This window comes from Ctenopharyngodon idella, chromosome 17 (genome assembly GCF_019924925.1).
Source record: "Ctenopharyngodon idella isolate HZGC_01 chromosome 17, HZGC01, whole genome shotgun sequence".
Taxonomy (NCBI): domain Eukaryota; kingdom Metazoa; phylum Chordata; class Actinopteri; order Cypriniformes; family Xenocyprididae; genus Ctenopharyngodon; species Ctenopharyngodon idella.
The window spans coordinates 2633470-2654450 of record NC_067236.1 but is presented as its reverse complement, the minus strand read 5'-3'; the positions used below and the strand labels follow the sequence as shown (position 1 = coordinate 2654450).

The 20981-nt window shown below is 38.3% G+C and overlaps 2 protein-coding genes across 21 annotated transcripts in view; one reads left to right on the top strand and one right to left on the bottom strand.

The window, feature by feature from the left end:
* Positions 1-5979, top strand: part of fzd3b (frizzled class receptor 3b) — a 35984-nt gene extending 30005 nt beyond the window's left edge. The window contains exons 5-7 of the mRNA XM_051868828.1: positions 1319-1467; positions 2374-2613; positions 4547-5979. Coding sequence (XP_051724788.1) covers positions 1319-1467; positions 2374-2613; positions 4547-4763 — 606 coding nt within the window. The 3' untranslated portion in view covers positions 4764-5979. The remainder of the gene's footprint in view (positions 1-1318; positions 1468-2373; positions 2614-4546) is intronic.
* Positions 5980-5985: 6 nt separating this feature from the next.
* Positions 5986-20981, bottom strand: part of cdc42bpaa (CDC42 binding protein kinase alpha (DMPK-like) a) — a 70987-nt gene continuing 55991 nt past the window's right edge. For 12 of the 20 annotated variants that reach the window (XM_051868787.1, XM_051868790.1, XM_051868799.1 and 9 more), the window contains 12 exons: positions 20673-20892; positions 20200-20262; positions 19477-20067; positions 18411-18508; positions 18191-18275; positions 17691-17814; positions 16038-16155; positions 15434-15616; positions 14591-14708; positions 13103-13263; positions 12369-12443; positions 5986-9467 (listed from right to left, as the gene is read on the bottom strand). In XM_051868787.1, coding sequence (XP_051724747.1) covers positions 9336-9467; positions 12369-12443; positions 13103-13263; positions 14591-14708; positions 15434-15616; positions 16038-16155; positions 17691-17814; positions 18191-18275; positions 18411-18508; positions 19477-20067; positions 20200-20262; positions 20673-20892 — 1968 coding nt within the window. In that variant the 3' untranslated portion in view covers positions 5986-9335. The remainder of the gene's footprint in view (positions 9468-12368; positions 12444-13102; positions 13264-14590; positions 14709-15433; positions 15617-16037; positions 16156-17690; positions 17815-18190; positions 18276-18410; positions 18509-19476; positions 20068-20199; positions 20263-20672; positions 20893-20981) is intronic. The other 8 variants (XM_051868801.1, XM_051868802.1, XM_051868806.1 and 5 more) reach the window with 3 other exon arrangements.

The following is a 20981-nucleotide window of genomic DNA, read 5'->3' as shown; positions in this document are numbered from 1 at the left end:
TTGAGCTTTCCTCCTATTAAAGGGTTCACCCAAAAATGAAAATTCTGTCATTAATTACTCACCCTCATGTCATTCCAAACCTGTAAGACGTTCATTCATCTTTGGAACACAAATGAAGATCTTTTAAATGAAATCTGAGAGCTTTCTGTCCCTCCATTGACAGCCTACACAACTACCACTTTCAAGCCCCGGAAAGAAAGGATATCATTAAAGTAATTCATGTGACTCCAGTGGTTTAACCTCAATTTAATAAAGCAACGTGAGTGCTTTGTTTGCCCCAAAAAAAACATAATTTACCACTTTATTTAGAAAATATTAATCTCCAATGCGAGTTCGCGCAACAACGTCTGCTCTTACGTCAACACAACACGCACGTGAAAGTCGAATAAAAATTACAGAGAACAAAAGTCGAATGGGTTTGGAACTGCATGAGGGTGAGTAATTAATGACTGAGAATTCTCATTTGTGGGTGAACTAACCCTTTAATGCACTTGACAGACGTTTTATCCTTTCTTTCTTTTAAATATATCTTGAAGGCAGTATACGTTAGTATTTTTCTATGAATACAGGTACTGGTCATATAATTAGAATATCATCAAAAAGTTGATTTATTTCACTAATTCCATTCAAAAAGTGAAACTTGTATATTATATTCATTCATTACACACAGACTGATATATTTCAAATGTTTATTTCTTTTAATTTTGATGATTATAACTGACAACATTGGTGCTGTGTATGTGTTGTGATGTGACATACTGTATGCATGAATGCAGCATCCAGGCGCTTTGACCATGAGCCCCTGACAGAGGAAGAAGAGAAGAGGCCATTGTTTATGGCTTGTGCTCACAAGATAAAGCAGGATTGTCCGTGAGCAGCAAGCTGTGCAGCCTGAAGAAGTGAATGGATACACACTTCAGCTTGTGCACTTTTAAACACACTGGTACAGGAAGAAAGCATGTCCGTGTGCACACTGCAAAGTTTGAGAGTGAAGATGAAGCGGTTAGATGATATATGACAACTGCATTTATCCGTAAATAACTAAAACTGACATAAAAATGATAAAACTAACTAAAAATGACAAAAACAACAAAATTACTAAACGTTCTGAAAACAGAAAATGTAAAAATAAAATCTAATTCAAAATATCAACTTAAACTGTACTAGTAAATATCACTAATAGTGTAATAGTGAATAAACACACAAGTAAAGAAATGTGCTGAGTGTTCTGGTAAAGTGAAGAGTGCAGTGAATGTGTCAGAGAGCCTGAGGGAGGCCATTCAGAGACGACCTAATGTCTGAACATCTCTGTGTGTAGGTGGAGCAAACCAGCAGGCCTGACCTCGTCCTGTTTTTGATGAAGTACCTGATGGTGCTGGTTGTTGGGATCCCGTCAGTGTTCTGGGTGGGCAGTAAGAAGACCTGTTTTGAGTGGGCCAGCTTCTTCCACGGGCGTAGGCGTAAAGAGTGAGTTACCTTCCTCATTCGGGCTTTAGTTTACAGGAGAAAAGACTCAGGCTACACTAGACATGATCTAGTGGTATACAAGATGGTGCTGATGGACAAAGAACAATAAACATTGTATTAAACTGTAATGCTTTTAATGTCATCAGTAGTTTTATTCAGAAAGCTCTCTAAAACAGGGGTTTTCATGCAACAGATTCCCCATTTCTAAAATATAAAGGCCTGGTTTCACAGAAAGGGCTTAGAATAATCCAGGATTAGGCCTTAGTGCAATTAGGGAGTTTAAGTAGCTTTTATAAACGTGCCTTAGAGAAAAACTTTACTGGTGTGCATCTTGAGACAAAACAATGGCAGTGACATATTTTAAGATATGTCAGTACAAGTTACTTTCAGTTAAAACAGATCAAACATGCATTTTAGTCTAGGCTTAAGCCTTGTCTGTGAAACCGGAGGAAAATATTTTCATGAATAAAGAGGCATTAATGATGTGAAAAATGTATATAAATATACGTGTGAAATATTATTTGGATAGTAATAATTTTCCATTAAATTGACACATTAAGGTTTTTTGTTTTTCTTGTAATACGTAATATATAATTGATATAAATATTAACTGCAATGTATATTATTACATTTATATTACTAGTTTATAAAGTTATGAAAAATTAAATATTGTTTCATAACTGTGTAACGTTTTAGTTATTTTAATGTTGAAAAAAAAACGTTAAATATACATTTAATCTTTCTTTATGTCAATAATTTATTCTGCTTGTCTGTCCTTTATCTCGATTTCATTTTTTTAATTTTTTTTATTTGCCTTTATTTTAACTGATTTTACTTTGTTGTTGCCAGGAAAATAGCATTAAACAACCAAACAAATAAGACCATTTGTTTCTCCTCTGTATCCAGCAGCGGCGCAGTGAATGAAAGCCGGCAGGTTCTGCAGGAGCCCGACTTTGCTCAGTCTCTGCTGCGTGACCCCAACACACCCATCATCCGCAAGTCCCGCGGTACCTCCACACAGGGCACGTCCACCCACGCCTCCTCCACACACCTGGCCATGCTGGACGACGTGCGGAGCAAAGCCAGCAGCGTCCACAGCAAGATGAGCAGCTACCATGGCAGCCTGCACCGCTCCAGAGATGACAGGTGAGTTCAACAGCATCTCAACAAGTATGATGATCCACTTATGCTATGTATAAATACAGTACACTCATGTAAAGAGTTCAGGCATAACATTATGAGCACTGACAGGTGAAGTGAATAACACTGATTATCTCTTCATCACGGCACCTGTTAGTGGGTGGGATATATTAGGCAGCAAGTGAACATTTTGTCCTCGAAGTTGATGTGTTGGAAGCAGGAAAAATGGGCAAGCGTAAGGATTTGAGTAAGTTTGACAAGGGCCAAATTGTGATGGCTAGACGACTGGGTCAGAGCATCTCCAAAACTGCAACTCTTGTGGGGTGTTCCCGGTCTGCAGTGGTGAGTATCTATCAAAAGTGGTCCAAGGAAGGAGCAGTGGTGAACCAGCGACAGGGTCATGGGCGGCCAAGGCTCATTGATGCACGTGGGGAGTGAAGGCTGGCCTGTGTGGTCTGATCCAACAGACGAGCTACTGTAGCTCAAATTGCTCAAGAAGTTAATGCTGGTTCTGATGGAAAGGTGTCAGAATACACAGTGCATCACAGTTTGTTGCGTATGGGGCTGTATAGCCGCAGACCAGTCTCGGTGCCCGTGCTGACCCCTGTCCACTGCCGAAAGCGCCAACAGTGGGCACATGAGCATCAGAACTGGACCACAGAGCAATGAAAGAAGGTGGCCTGGTCTGATGAATCACGTTTTCTTTTACATCACGTGGATGGCTGGTTGCGTGTGCTTCGCTTACCTGAGGAACACATGGCACCAGGATGCACTATGGGAAGAAGGCAAGCTGGCGGAGGCAGTGTGATGCTTTGGGCAATGTTCTGCTGGGAAACCTTGGGTCGTGCCATCCATGTGGATGTAACTTTGACACGTACCACCTACCTAAGCATTGTTGCAGACCATGTACACCCTTTCATGGAAACGGTATTCCCTGGTGGCTGTGGCCTCTTTCAGCAGGATAATATGTCCTGCCACAAAGCAAAAATGGTTTAGGTATGGTTTGAGGAGCACAAAACATGGTTTGAGGTGTTGACTTGGCCTCCAAATTCCCCAGATCTCAGTCCAATCGAGCATCTGTAGGATGTGCTGAACAAACAAGTCCGATCCATGGAGGCCCCACCTCACAACTTACAGGACTTAAAGGATCTGCTGCTAACATCTTGGTGCCAGATACCACAGCACACCTTCAGGGTCTAGTGGAGTCCATGCCTCAACAGGTCAGGGCAGTTTTGGCAGCAAAAGGGGGACCAACACAATATTAGGAAGGTGGTCATAATGTTATGCCTGATCGGTGTATGCTATACAGCAAATATCAACTGCTTGATTGTTTATATTGTTGCAAAATGTAACTATATTATGACCCTGCTCTTTATATAAAGTTGGATATATATGTCCAACTTTATTTGCATTCATGCACTACATATATGTAAAGTGACATACACCATATAGCAAATCTCAACTGCCTGATTTTTATTCCATAGCAAATCTATCTTATATATATATATATATATATATATATAAAAAAATCACCCAGCTCTTTATAAAAAGTATGTCTAACTTTGTCCGCATACATGCAGTACACCAATCTAGGGTGATATACTATGGTAGGGGTGTCTAAACTCAGTCCTGGAGGGCCACTGTCCCACAGAGTTTAGCTCCAACTTGCCTCAACACACCTGCTTGGAAGTTTCTAGTATGCCTAGTAAGAACTTGATTAGCTGGTTCAGGCTTTTGTTTGTTTTTTCTATTTTATCTGAACCTTTCCATGGACCTCCTATCACTCCCTTGCAGTTCTTGACCCCTCTGGTCTAATGCAAGTGTATCAGTTGAGCTTCCTCCAAGAGCGTCATATAGTTTCGCATGTGCATACATGTTGAGCTATGCGTTTAAAGAAGCCTGAACTTAAATAACCTGCCGATTTTCCCTCTGATCACAGGATTACCCCCTCCAGCCACAGAGGCATGGAGGAACGCCCGGTATATGGGAGCATGCCACGACTCAACGAGCAGCTGTCCCATCACGGAAGCCTTCATCGCCTCGACAGCCAATCCAGACACAGCAGCGCGCGTGACCTGAGCAACGCACCGGCCACTAGCATAACACACGGATCCAGTATGAACCGCGTGGTGGAGGAAGACGGGGCAAGTGCGTAACCCAGAGACTTATCCTCAGCTCAGAGCCTCCATCTGAAACGAGAGCCGTATCTTTTGGCACGGGAGAGTCCCTGTCCTGTAGGAGCCTGGGAAGCCGTTAACGGACAGACATGTGCTTTGGCAGCAGCAGGGAAATCAGAAACTTGATGCATGCATGTTGACAGAGCTGTCCTCAGGATCTGGCCCATTAGCGGTGCACCTGAGTAACAAGATATGTTTTCTTTGATACTGTGAAGTTCTGTTGGATGAAGTTTACTGCATGTTCTGCAGTGTCAGGATGAAGCAGGACTGGCCGCAGCTGTCTGAGGGGAGATTTTTCCCATTACATCCATCGCACAACCCTGTTTAAAGAGTTAATGGATCATCGATGCTTGAAGACTGATGACTGTCCCATTAGATATCAGGTTTCAGACCCTTGACGGTTCAAAGAGAGGGAGTATCAGTGGTTTTGTGCCTCTGGCAAGCTGTATTTTGTTTCTCGCGTTAGTTTGGTTGAGAAGGCGGACTGATCGCATGGAGAAACAATGTACCAGAATCCTCACCAACACCTGTTTGTGCTTTGTCCAGCTACTTGATGGCTGCCTACCTCATTACATTGGATCGCCTGAACCTGCATTTCCTTATTACACTTGATATTGTTTCACTTGCCACATTACAGAATTAAAATGGGTTGAAAACGGCGTTTCATTATAAATCTGTTTTTCCAACTATGTGTACAAGAGTCTTAAGCTTTGTAAATGGTGCTTCTTTCTGATGTTGCTTCATGAATATTTCAGCAGGCCATTTCCACATGCGCTATACTCTGTCCAGAGCTCATGCAAAGGCCATTTGAAATGCACACAATGTGTTTTATAAAAATGTGCTGTTGAATTTGTAGGCGTTCATGCGCTGTTTCACGACACGCTTTAAAAGTGAAGTTCTGAGTGTTTTTGTTTACGTGTTGGATGAGATTACAGTGGTACTCAGTGCCTAAACATGTGACTTTGGACCTGAGCTTTGTAAAAGCTGTTTTTTTTTTTCTGATCGCTATTACTATATGCTGTAGCTTTGCCTTCGGTTTCCCAATTACACTTGATCTTCATGCTTGATTCTTCTGTCTACTAATGAGGAACAATACAGCACTTTATCTGTGGCTATCTGTTGAATGTGTAGAGACATTAAATCCAGTCATAGCATCATTCAAGATTTCAAATAAAGCTTTTGTAAAAAAAAAAAACAGGGCGTGTTTTGTAGTTCCCCATTTTATTGAAATAGTCAGATAATGAGCTTTCCATGTGAAAAGTGGTGTCCAAACAACAGTATTCCACTTTAAATACATTTGTGCAAAAAAAAAGAAAAAGAAAAAGGTCTACATTGCAGTATGGGGTAATTCATTTTCACATCCCAACCATTCACGCCACACAGGTCAATAAAATACAATAAAAATAAAACCAACAAAAAAAAAAAAATCCAGCCGTACAGTTCTTAAAACAAGTGATTACACCTATGACATGCAAATCTGTACATAGTCTTACAAAAATCAAAATCAAGAAGAAGAAACAACGATATGATATGAAGTAGCAATTCACTAACAAGGCAAACAAGATCCTCACGTGAAATGCATGCAAATGTGTGAATGTGTCTTAAAAATCTCCAGTCGTCTCCTCTCATTCTAGTTCATTCTACCTACATTGACCAGTTCACACCGATCTAAAAAAAACTAAGGCACCTCCCGCTCTAATATTGATCTATTCATTGCTAAGTAACAGTCCTAAATATCAAACAACCGATAGATTTGGATGTCTGTCATTTCTACAATCTTGATCCTCCATGCAAACATTATAATCATTGGTTCTGACATACCTGAGATCATTTCAAACAGGTTTCCTGTTCATGTTAATACCATAACCCTGGCAAATTGTTTCTAACCCGTTACAACCTGTATTATGAATATTAGTTTCTGTTTAGAAATAAACATGATCATGGAATAGAGCAAATGCATAACTAAGGTCCCGAGCAATACCACAAAGATTGCAAGAGTGAGCGCTTGATTTAAAAACATGTGCCGAGTTTGTTGGACTGGTCCACAGTGAAGGTTTCAATAGTGCTTGCATATAATGGAAAATAGAAAATGCTGGCAATACTAGAATTAATAAAACCACAGGTACATGTGCACAAACCTTAACTATTTCTGTATTGTGTGTGCTTCAATACTGAGTTCACTCATTTATTTCAGCAAACATTAAAAGCTCACTCAAAAATTAAAAAGCTGTCATTACAAACCCATATGATTTTCTCTTTTTATCATATTTTTAGCATTATATTCAGCAACTGTGAACTGCAATGTGTTTTTAATGTCAGCAATTTTAACATCAGACATTGACGCAAGTATGAAGAAATATATACATATACTATGTATATATTCCTGCATTGCATGGAAAAGAACCGCATGAACATTTCCTCCTAAACATCACTTTCACAGGAGAAATTTAATCAAAGGTTTAGAACAACATGTGGGTGAGTAAATGATATACATTTTTATATTCAAGTGAGCTTTTCCTAGGAACAACCTAGAATATTTGGGAATTCTGAACAGCGTACAGATGTACAATCTTCTGCATCTGCAAAATTTGTTTTAAAGGAATGGCTGAAATCCATTTCTCATTTTAGCAAATCTGACATAAATATGCTTTGCAAAAGCGAGCAGTAGTGCGTGTGAATAATACATGCCCATTTAGTGCATGAAATTGGACAGAGGGACAGCTAAAATTGTCGCAGTGATGAGGTTCTGTTAAGTCGTAATGGCTTGGCTCTCTAATCTGAGGTATTTTGAGGTTCAGGGATGTTTGATAGTCTGGCCCTGCACATTTAAAACAGCAGCTTTTTTGTACGTCCTTGCTGAATTCATTTCAATATCAAATGACCTAATCTCCTGCTGGTCCTTGTAGTCCCTGCTGTGTCATTATGAGCTGCAGGAAGTGTTAGAGGCAAAGCGTTGAAGCCCTTTGAATGCTTCACCTGATGAGTTTAGTGTTTTTCCATGTCACACAAACATTAAATGCTCTGAAACTAGTGGTATAGCTTACATTACATGTATTCACATGTACACTTTAGGCAAAATTTGGTTCTTGCGAGTTGGAAAAAAACACTGAAAATAAAACAAAATACTAAAAGAATAATTAATATGAATAATTAAAGAATAAAAACTCTTTGGAAACAGCATTATTGCTTCGTGAAGCACAAATGTAGGCAAGACTAACATAAACAAGGCTGCAGTGAATCTGTTACATTCAGCACAACAGCTTATTAATGATCACGTGTGATTGTATGTGTTTGGAGAGTTCATGTATTTAGCAATGTACACATATCTTGATTTCTCTTAACGTTGGATCTTGCACACAATGAAACAACATTCATGAAATAACAGCAGATTGAATTTGTGTAAATCGTTCTTAGAAAACATTCATATATCAGTTGTTTGTTAAATGTTAAATATTTTCAATTCAACGTGAAATGTTGCAGAATTTATGAGCAATTTCACCTTTAAACAAGAATGGTTTTTACCATTCAATACAACAATGTGCACATGACTGTCTACATGAATGATTTCACTGCAGGCTTGTTAATGTTAACAACAAACAAGTGGACAAAATATACATATGAATGGCTTTATGAATGATTTACACAAATATATTGTTCTCCTTGTGTTTCATGAATGAGGCCCCAATACTTTTTTGTAGTGTTCCCTTGCAAATCTTTTCATCTCAACAATGGAATTTATGGAATTACAAAAGACTAGCATATCTTGACAAAATAATGCTTAGATTTACATAAAAAGTCTGCATGATTGACACGAAAAATAAAAAGGAAAGAAGACTCTCTCAAAGCCAAGTCACACTTATTTAACAACAGAATAGTGTTATGATTTCATTATATATTATACTCTACTTAAACTCTATTTACATTATTGAACTCAGAATCTATTCTTGAACTCTGACCTCTGAATGTTTAGGTCGGCATGGCACTGGAGGGTAGAAGCTGAGTAATACAGTAGTGCCACAACTGGGGGGCGCTCTATCTATTGGGACTCAACTCAATTGAAGTGTTCTCGTTTTATCACACTGATTGGAATGCCAGGAACAGTTTTCCATGTTAGTGTTATATGTTAAATTAACATCCCTCCCTGATCAATTAAGACTTTCGAATGCATATTTTTCTTGCATTAAATGAGGCACACTTGATGCTGTTGTCAACAAACACTGATAAATTTACGTTAAAGCTGTGTGTTTGCCTTTTTCGACCCCCTCCACACCTGTGGCGGTGAGTGTTGAGCTACTCTCAGTCGACTGTTCCCCCATTCAACAGAGGAACAGAAACAGTGGCGATGGGTCCACTCAAAAGTGATGTAAGGTGCACGGTAATGTGCGTGTAAAACAATCATGTGTAATGCATATGCACACTAATACACGCAAACACACACACACCTGGCCCCAGCGGTGTGTTTGGGAAAATAACGTATAAGGAGTCTCGGTTAAATGCGTGACTCTCTGTTGTAGAAGAGGATGTTTAGAAAGAAATGTGCAGAGGCTTAGCTCATGTCTCCCAGCCGAGGTGCTCGCCGCGCTCCAGAGACTGAGTCTTGCTCTTATGTGGGGATGAAGGGCTTGGTGGGCTGCTCAGGTTGGAGCTGTTGGAGGCCGTGGAGTGACGTGGCGAGTCTGAATCCTAAAAGCAGGACACAAACAAGAAGGTGAATAAACAGACTAAGGGCCAGATTTACTAACAACCTGTGCCAGCGCAAACCCTCTTTCGGAGTTAAATTATTGGATTTACTAAAGACGTGCAATGAAAAATTGGCTCTGAAAAGGCGTGGACAGGTTTATTTTTGTGGCTGACCTTATTGCATATGCATTTGTAGGAGTTTCCCTTTCAGACACAAAATTTATGGGAGGAGAGTATTTAAATGAATCATGTAAGGTGATTTACTAAGGTTTGCGCTCGTCAATTTACTGGTATTTGCACCATTATTTACCACCCAAAAAAAGCATGTCTTAAACCAGACACTTATTCACACTGCTCTTGGTAGATTGCATTGGTCATTATGGAAATGATCCGGTTGCGTCTGTGTTTTTTATTTTGCGTGTCGTCAGTAGATCATGTGCAGAACTTTTTACTCCCATTGGTGCTTTTTTAGAATTGCGCTAATTTGCCCTGTTTAGTAAATCTGGCCCAAAATACATTACCATTTTTTCTTCAGCAAGGATGCATTAAATTGATCATAAATGAATTAAATGTTTCTTAAGCACCAAATCTTCATATTAGAAATATTTCTGAAGGATCATGTGACTGAAGACTAGAGTAATGATGCTGAAAATTCAGCTTTGCATCACAGCAATAAATTACATTTTAAAATAGATTTAAAGGTACACTAAATAACTTTTTTTTTCTTTGTTCAAAACATTTAAATTATGAGTCAATACATCAACAATTATCCAAAATGTGTTTTTGTCTTACCCTGATTACTATGGTAAGCCTCTTACAACTGTTTATATTTTAGACCTATCAGGATGGTTTTTACGGGAAATTGTGTACATAAATGACTCGCCTGTGCATGTCTCCTCATATCCGTAAACAGTGAAAAATTGATCCGGCTACTGTGGCAAGTGTGTGGTGTGGGAGTGGCATAGGATAGTTGACACAACGAGTGAGAAAGGTTGACATGGAACAGCTAAATTTCGAACCTCCGGGGAATCACCCGTTTTAACGCCGAATAGAGGAGAGTCTGCTGCCAAAAAGAGAACAAGACAGAGCTCGTAATAAAACAAGAATCAACATTAGGGGCTTTTGCATCAGAGGAACTTTTCATAGTTCCTAGAACTATTGGCAGAAGTATCCGGATTTTGCCGTGTTCGCACCGCAGGAACTAGGAACGAGTTCTAGGAACTCCTTTTGGGGGAACTAAATTAGCTCCTACTTCAGAGTAAGGTCTAAACCAGCACTATAGGAACTGCCAGTGATTTAAGTGTGTGCTGATTGGCTGAACGCACGCAAAACATCGGTACCCGCCATTTTAAAAAAAAAAAAACGTGTACACATGCAATTTATAGCCTATATATAATCTCTACGAACATGGAAAACAATGATAGTTGGACCTCTCGAGTTAAGGAGAAAATCCAACGCAACTTTGAGGGAGCCAAGCGAAACATGGTTATGTATTTCAGCTAGTGACACTGGACATCAACCACAGGGCAAACACTAATACTTTTTAATTTACTGTCTTCTTTCTTTGTATAACAGTTCTATCTAATAATATATTAGACAGACTGTTTCACAAATCGTAAACTAACGAAGATGGAGAATGTGAGCGCTGTGTGCTCAGGCTCTGGTATTCTCAGCGCCGTCAAAAGAAAGGTCCGCCGCGCCATCAAAATAAAAGTCACAACAACAAGTGCAACTTTACGTCACTTCATAGTTCCTACTTCCGGTGTGAATGCATCCAGGAAAAGGCCCTAGAGGAACTATTAGTTCTCGGGAAACCACCCTGGTGGCTAGTTCCTAGAACTAAGATCCTAGAACTACCCGGTACGAAAGCCCCCATTGGCTTGGCTTTTCGGAGATGGTGAGAACTGAGGGATTTGAAATGTGACATGGAGATGGCCTTTTTATTAATCAACAGGAGAGTAAGGCATTTTATTGAACATAAACTGACACATGTAGCTTGAGTTCATTGTAAAGCATTATCTATTGTGAAGGGTCATTTCGTTATGGTTGTTTTAACACTGTGCTGGAATTTATTTTCAAGGAAGTACCATGTCTATTAATGGATTTAACTACAGTAATGTCTTAGGCCAGGTTGAGATCATTTCCATCTAAACTGGTTATATCTCTTAAGCCCAATAGTGAATGTTTTATGCACAGTGGGATAATCTCTCTCTCTCTCCTTTTTTTTAGTTCTGAGAAAGAACCATATTAATCTGCACAGTCACACAGAGCCGAAGCACAACCAAAACAATGTTCTTCCACAAAATGCATGCAGTTTTGTTTTTTAACTGCTAGATGGCCAAGAATTATATAGTGTACTTTTAAGACCATTTTAACCCATTTCTAATGTTTTAGGACAAATGCTGTAACTGTTATATAAATATTTAAAAATTAGAATTAGAGAACAAATTGCATGAACTTGCTGAAAACAAGACACTTTGCACAACATTTACTCAAAATTCACTAAAAAGATCTGAAAATATTTGTTATCCATTTACTCGGCTGTTGGTCAATTTTGGGTCTGACATAAATCTATTAATCTTTCATTCAGGCACATTTATTGACTGATGTGATCATTTAAAAATAGCCAAACAAACATCAGCCGATTAAAGAGTTATCACTAGCTAGAACAACCACGACAGCAATCCTCTTCTTCATAATATAAAGTGGATGGATAAAAGGTACTATGCAACACATTAATGCTAGCCAACGCTGTACACTTCCACCACCTACACAGATCAAACACGCTTTTAATGTGGAGAAAGCTCAACTAATCCATTTCCTCCATATGAGGTGGGATAAATACACAGGTCTAGGACAGAGCTACAGGGTTCAGATCTGAGGGAGCAGGGTCATGTATGTTACCTTTAGCTTACTAAGCAGGGTCCTTAAAGCCCTTTTCAGATCAGGGGTCTTCTCTGTGGGTGACACTCCTGGCCACTAAAGAGTCACACACAGCACCCACACGTCATTATAGAGTCGATGTGCACAAAGTCAAACGTGGGGCCGAAGCTCAGACTGTGTTTGTGTAGGTGGAGTGTTAGCAGGTCAACACCTCAATCTGTGGATATGGTGCCACTTCACACAATCAACACATGCATATAGCGTGAGAAAGAGAGGATTGAGATCCTCCAAACACATTTTGGTATGTGAAATGCAATGAATGCCTGTGTATTAGTTTTAGGGATTGTATAACACACTTCTAGTGCTCTCTATTGAGTTTTAGCTGTGATCAGCATCACAAAGAGGAGTGAAACTTTTACCTGTTCTGATCAGTCTGGAGGTCAAGTCAACATGTTAAATCCACATTCACAAAAAGAACACAACAGACAGGGGCAAATACACCTTTACAACTGAAATGCCTTGTCATTCAGAAGGGACCAAAATATTTCCACACTATCTCAGCAGCAGGGTTGCAGAAAGTTGAATTCATTTTAAGGAACCTTATTTCTAGCAATAAAAACCTTTTAAGTCTGACTGTTCAAATACGTTTAGGATTTTTTAAATGTTTTTTTTAAATTAAAAATTAATAAGGAAAATACTTTTAGAAACCAAGGCATCTGGAAAAGTAGCTACAGACAATTGTTTCTGGCACTAACCTCTCTGTCAAACTGGGAGAGAGGGGCGTCACCCCCGCAGTCGACGCCCCCTCCAGATGAGAGCGAGCCATCAGAGGGTGATGTCATCTGACGTTTGGTGGAACCGTAGTTGCCAACTGAAAAGTCCCGTCTCAATGCACTGCCATTTTGAGAGGTGGAGCCTGGGATATGGGACACAGTCATCAACAGATCCTTAAGACATTTGCTGTGTCCCAGTTCACCTACTTCTACTATGCCCTAAAAGTATGTACTGTTTTTGTGAAGACATACTTTTGAGTGTGTAGCAGAAGTGTAGGCAAGCTTTGGGACATACTACTACATCATAATTGCGTCCTGCAATAATATCAGAGTGTAAATGATTATATTTATTAAAATTATTAAATGTATGCTGTCTTATTGGGAGAATAAAAACCCTCCCTACACCTTCAATTAACCCTAACCAATAAACACTTTTAATATTATTAAACACTCGTTTGCAGTTTATTTCCACTTTTAGAACATTATTTTCATTTTTATTGAAAATAAATGCAAGCTCGGCAAAAGGCAGATTCGAACCAGCGTCGATCGCGTTAAAAGCCAGGTTAAAAGCAAGGAGCCTTACTCACTATTGCTGTGCCACTGAAGACGTTGAAGTTTTCTGCGTCTTTTTTAAAACTGGGGTGACCCAACCAGACATTGGTGGGCGGAGCTAGTGTACAACATCTGCATAATGATGATTTAAGTGACTAAACGTATCTTTGTATTTTATTACTCAATAATTACTGAAACCCCTTTATCTAAACCTCTCTACTTAAACTGTCCTGCACATCCGCCATGTTTGTAGCTTTTTAACACTTTTTATTCGTTTTTGTTTAAAAGAGCATCCGCAAGTTCAAAAAAAGAAATCTAAAGTTCAGAAGATTATTTGAAAATTCAAAAAGAATGTTTGAAAACTCAAACATTCAAAAAACGTCTGGAATTTAAGACCATTTGAAAGTTCAAAAGGAAAATTAAAAAAATTAAATTAAAAAAATCAAAATAGACAGTTTTAGAGTTTATAAGACGGTTTGAAATTTCAAAAGACAATTTGACAGTTCACAAGTCAGTTTCATACAGTTTGAGTTTATACGACAGTTTGAAAGTTCAAAAGGCAGTTTCAAAAACCAATCTGAAAATTCAAAATACAGTTCGAAAATTCTAAAGACAGTTCTACATGAGTTCAACTATTCAGATTGCCCTTAACAATAAAAACAAAAACAGTTTCAATGGCTAAATATTTCTGATCATTTTGTAGATTGCACTTTTCACTATTTAAAATATTTGCCAAATGAGTTTTAGGGATATTTCCTATAAAACAGGCACTAGTTTGACTTTTTACTTCTTTCTCTTAACAAATTTCTATTTTTCTAATAATTGATCAATTTTTCCTTACACTATTTTTCTTCAGAAATACTTTGACTCATTCTTATCCATATATCTCCATCTATGAACAATTATTTCAGTACTTACGTGTGCCAAGACCACTGCTGGCGCTCATAGATCGTCCCGGTTCAGGCCTGACCTTGCTGATGGAGGGGATACTAACGGATGCTCCCAGGACACCACGGCTCTCCTGAGGGCGCACATTCTGAACATCCCAAACACACAGTGGACAGAAAAAATAACTCTTGCATTACTTATTACTGAAAACAAACAATAAATAAATTAACAAAAGCTATGGTAAAAATACACCAATGTCACTGTAAATGATCTTAAAGTATATAGCAAGGAGAAATTAAATAATTATCACTTTGTTTTTCAATAAGACATAAAACAAGCAGAATACACAATATTTTCTCATTTAAAACTTGAATTTGTGGCGTTTAATCCGTGTCTGTTAGCTTTGAGGTCATCCCTGGTTTTAATGCTTAAAGGTGCAGTAAGCGATGTCTGAAAAACACTATTGATTTGATCTTTGAAATCAACCCAAACAAACACACCCCTCCCTTTTACCTGATCATAACCCTTTTGTAATGTCTCTCAGCCATCTCTTTCTACAGTCTTTCTTCAAATCTCCCTCTTGCTCACTGTCTCTCCTCCCCCATTATGAGTATACACGCCCCCTGCTGCTGATTGGCTACAAGTGTTTCTCAGAAATCACTTACTGCACCTTTAAAACTAAAAAAACTAAAATGGAGGGATGATTTGGCATGCAGAGAAACAGTTTGTAAACTGGGAATAATCAATCTGTGACACAGGCAGATAGTCTGAACACACAGATTGAGAGTGAAAGTGAGCTAATGCATGTGAGAATGAACTCATTCTCTTCAGAAAACAGATGGAGTGAGTCTATGTGTGTCTCTCTGGTCCTACCAGAGAGCAGATGGAAGCAGGGGTCCCAGGGGCGGAGCTGAGGGACAGGGAGTGGGAGGAGAGAGGGGAGGAGTCCTGGGACAGGAAGTTGTCAGCAGAGGTGACAGTCATGTGATAGACATGCTCAAAGCTGGTAGGGGTGGAGATGAGGCGCAGACGAGGAGAGGGGAGAGGAGAACCAGGCTACAGCAGGAAACCCAAGAGGAGTAGATATAGAGGGGAGAAATGGAAGAAAAAGAAAGAAAAAATATAGATGCATGCAACAGTTTACTGCTCAATAATGGTGTAAATAAAAAGAAGAATATGACGGCGACAAGTCAACAAGAGCTGAAGTCATTTAAAAGACAACATGAAAACAAAATTGATCCTATTTACTTCATAAATGTTGGTTTTATAAAATGCCCGTGAAACATGACATTATGAAAGTCAAATGTAGTTTTATGCTGTCTTTTAATCAAGCTCATCTATAAAACTGAAATAACAGTGGAAATAATTAACAGCTTGTGCTCATTAAAACAGCTCTTAGAAACAGATGGATGGAGGCGTAGAGAAGCAGGAGAAGAATCTAAGAGGTGACGTTCTCCCTGCTGTTAGCTGCTCCTACCATTGGCAGATCTTTCAGGATTTGGATCCCATCTCCCGGGCCCATATGAACAACATGGTTGAAGTTTGTTGGGTTTGAAATTAACTTATTCCTCATTTCTGGGTCTCTCAGCATCTCCCTGAAGAGCACAAACAACGCAGTGAGACCTAGAGCACATGAATACCTTCTCAAGACTAGAATAATTCAAAAACAAATTGCAAACATGAAAATTGGATTACAATTAAGGACTTTCCACACTGTCTTTCCTCATGCTTCTCAAGAAATTCATGATTTTTTTGTTTTTACAGAAACTTTCACATGCTATTTATTTGCAAAGAATTACAATGCTGAAACTGTAATCAATTAAAAAAAATTCTTTAGAGATGCACCAATACTAGATTTAGCCAATTATTCAGAATAACATCTGCTTTTTCTTAAGGAAAAAAAAAATCTCTCCCAACTAATGCTGTAAACTATATAGGAAACCCTCTCTTTTGGTACATTACTATAACATTAGAGCTTAAAATTAACAACAGAGCCCAAACTATTATATTCAACTGCTATTACTTTTCAGATATAATAATTACACTCAAATAAAAACTAAAACGTTTGTATACAACTCAGGTAGTTTTCAAAACACACTTGTCTTCATGTCAAATTTATATATATATATAACCGTAAATAAGCTCCTCTCTAGCGTTTTTTTTACGAACTGTGAACATTGGATAACTTTCCTGAGGTAAATGCAAATTTAAGCTTTTTTTATTGACATCTTTCCACGGTTGAAACACTGATTACACTGATACATTTCAGTAAGTTGTACTGTATCTTTAAACATACCTTTTGATGTTCATTCATGTTTTTTCATGCTAAAAAGAGGAAGAGATGACTCTCGCTTCATGCTGCCGCTTGAATTGAACCACTACAGCGATCTGTCACTTGACTCACTTCACATTTAAGAGTGTCAAAATGCCATTTATTGTTTAAATTTCATGATAAAATTGAAAGAATTTGAAAGCTGTAACTTTGCTTCTAATCAGAAGTAACAAGGCACAAATCTCTTTGTGATTATTGGATGGAAGGCATGCTACAAATATAGTTTGGTGTAGGGAACTGGCAACCCTGGCTTGAACTACAGGTGATTCACAGGGTCAAATAGAGCCTGCTTTAACATTGCTATTTTTTCCAACTGTTAACGTGTTATTGTAGCGTTATCTTTGACAGCCCTAAATTAAATACAAGAAACATTTTCTTCACACTCAGTATGAGTTGCAGTCTGACATGTTTTTCCACCCCCTTTTGACAGGATATAATCGTCCATGATCATTGGCTATTTTTAAACAATTGGCCAGTGGCCGATAGCGAAAATAATTGCTTTTATCTGCCAATAGTCGGTATCAGCCGATAAAAACAATTATTTTCACTACCAACCACTGGCCAATTGTTTAAAAACAGCTGATGATCAGGGCTGAAAAATACATCAGTGCATCTCTAATAGAGTTGTTACTGACCACATAAATATATAAATAAGAATGTAAGACCAGGGATAAATTAATTATGAACAGAGTTAAAACATAAAACTTCTTAGGGTTTAGAAAGTAGAAAATTTCAAGTGTGAAAAGCTCGTAAGAGTTTCCTTTAGAAGTCAAGATGGTTGCTAGGCTTGAACATCACCTCCTCTGCAGAACCCTCTCCTCCTCCGGCACGCGGAAAGAAAAGCGGCGTTTGCTCGTCACACTGCGCACCATCTGTTTACGGCTGTTATCAGATGTCTCTGGCACCACCAGCTCATCTCCCTCTGCACATCATTACACAGTACACAAAGCATTAAACACATTACACTACACATTAAACTGTATGAAACGATAGAACAACAAATGTCTATTAGGATGTACAACTCTGTTATATCACATATGCATGAGTTGATGCTTCCTATTCACAAGATATAAAAATGGACCCCATTCTCTTTAAAAAAAAAAAAAAAAAAAAGTCCCTAAACCCATGTGAAAGATTTATCAGTGCAAATTATTAAGAAAACAATGTTTGTGTGAAAATACATTAGCTTTCTCTGCCACTGAAACAACTTTTCATTTTCTTATCTTTTATTTCCTGCTGAATATGCATGAATACATGGGGCAGGAATTCTGGAGCAGCAGCAAGAGGGAGAATTTCACCTGCTGTCTTGTTTTTAAAGTAGATGAGCCGTACGGTCTCCAGCCCCAGCAGGTTTAGGGAGCCGTCTGCGTTTAGAGGATGAACCTGCAATGCAGGAGACACACCGCTCATTAACACACTGCACTTTAATTTACCACCTGCTTCTACTATATTTTTTTCTATAAAGAGATGAGAAGCTTTTCTTATGATGTGGTATTGAAGATATAATGAAAAGTGTACATTTTTCAAAGGCATCGTTTGAATCCACTCCATAGTGTTGACGTCAAATACATCCACTGCATTCTCGCTATACACTGACAGATAAGGTGCATTATAACCTGCAAGACAAAAGTCACAGAAAAAGTGTGAGAAATAGTAATCTTAGCACTAAACCTCTAAACTATTAAGCAAGCAAGTTATCCTCAGCACTCCTCCGTTCCAGGACATTTTGTGCAAATTATGGGCACAACATTCACAACTAAATGGTTGGTGACTATTATAATTGATGAGCACGTAATTACAACAATGCACACTCTCAACTTGAGTACACAAAATATCTAGTGTAAAAATAAGGCAATATTATTTACATAAAATAATATATTATATAAATATATATCTATATTATATTTTAAATATAATGGGCAATATTACCAAAATCTTATATCACAATATGATTAATTTTATTTCAGAATAAAGATAATACATCATGATATAGTTATTTTTGCTTTAAATAATATCAACATTTATGATACCATTGAAATTTCAGAATTCTTGTCACCATTTTCAACATCACAAAAAAACTAATGCTATCCTAAGTAAAAAAAAACAAGCTTACTGAAGACAAGTAAACAGTGATAAAATAAGAATAAATAAACTAATTACAAGCATATAAGAAAACAAACTACAACAGAACAGACACAAATGAAATAGACCTACCTGAAAAACTTAAAGCATTAGAATTAAGAAATACTAGACTACATAAATGGTAATCAAATATATAAAAAAACACTGCATAGTCTTCACTGTGTAAATTAAATATACAATCATTCTTATTAAAGTTACAAAAGTCATTCAGTCAAGAGCAGTGAGAGATTTTCACTCTTTTGTTGTTTGATTAACATTAATGACAGAAAGCAGCAGGTTTATTAGGCTGCTGTCACTTTAAGAGCAAATACACAGATCCAATATACTGTTATATATTTTAAGTGCAATAATTTCATTCAAAATTTTATTGATTGGTACTTTCATACTATAAACAAGTAAACAAGCCATAATAATCAGTACAGAAAGAATAATCGTCACTCACGGCATGTGGTGGGTTTCGCCGGCCACATCAGTTCCTGTTGTCGTGAACGTCTGCCCTGGCAGTCCACATACACACCAATACTGCTAAAGCACAAGAGCAGCTCTTTACTGGAGATCTCTACGAGACAGAGAGCATCCAGGCTCAGCTGGTCGATGAAGGCCAGGGTGTGATCGTCAGAGTGAAGTAGGCTATTGATAGCTCCATCCCCCTGAAGACTGTAGCGCAGGAACCCGGACTGGAAGCCCACGCAAAGCTTGTCACCCTGAAGACCCATCCACTGCACGGATGCTGGGACGATGATATCCCGCAGCTTCCGATGGCGTGTTTTGCTCTTATTAAGCTCGTATATGATCACCTTGTCAGATTTTTTCATGGCAACAAAAAGGCATGTGAGAGATCTGATAGTGCCTGAAACCAGAGTTTGGCAGCCTTTGGTCTCCGCTATCTTGTAGAATTCGCCATCGCGGTCATCCAGGGCCGTCATTGGGTAGAGTCGCACGTGGCCATTTCGACCCGAAATCAAGGCAATCAACTGTTCTGATGGGATCAGCTCAATCTGATGGACCTTCTTATCTCCTACCTTGATAATCTCTGTGAATAGGAATATATAAACAATAAGAGGCTTTGTATTAACATCAAAGAGGCACTAAGATGCCTAAAAATACAGTATAAACGCAACAGATAAGTATAGTAAACACAGATAAAGCTTTTAATTACACTTACCATCTTTGGTAACGTGAATAACGAACAGCCCTTCCTCATTGCCCAGGGCTATCCTCTCATGATCTGAGAATAAATAGAAGTGTAGTTAAAATAAACAGAAAGCAGAGTTTGATAAAGCTACGCTGGATTGAGTTGGACCTGTGCAGACCAGTTCTTAAATTGTTGTTTTATTAAAGAGGATTTTTCTTGCACTTTTGAAGTACAAGAACTCAAAGAATTAATAAATATTAGACATAGACATAGTCTACTCATACCACTCACAGAAACTATGCTACAAAAAACATGATACGGACATACCAACAAGCTCATTAACATAATATGATCACCCACATTTACTCATTTTCACATGCGAAGAGGTTGGCCAGTCGTTTCAGAGATTATATAAATATGTATGTCTTAATGATTTTTATGTAATAAAACACCTTGACATTAACATTATAATCCCAAGATTATTGGGATATGATGGATTGTACCTATAATAGCAGCAGACTGTGTGGTTTTGATGAGAGGCAGTGTGCTGTCATACGCCTCTTTAGGGACGTAAACAAAGCGCTCTTTAAGTTTGCTCTTCTTCAAGAGGCGGTGCAACTCGCTCAGCAGGCCAACCCACTTGGTTTTTTCCTGATCGCTGTCAGCCAGGATCAAGATGGAGCATTTTTTATTGCTGGATGAGGAGAGCTGTGATGCTGTCACCTGCAGGAGAGGAAGAGGACAACAACTTCTAAGTTTATCACTGAACACAGGCACAAAATAATTTTCTTAAATTACATTACAAAACTAAT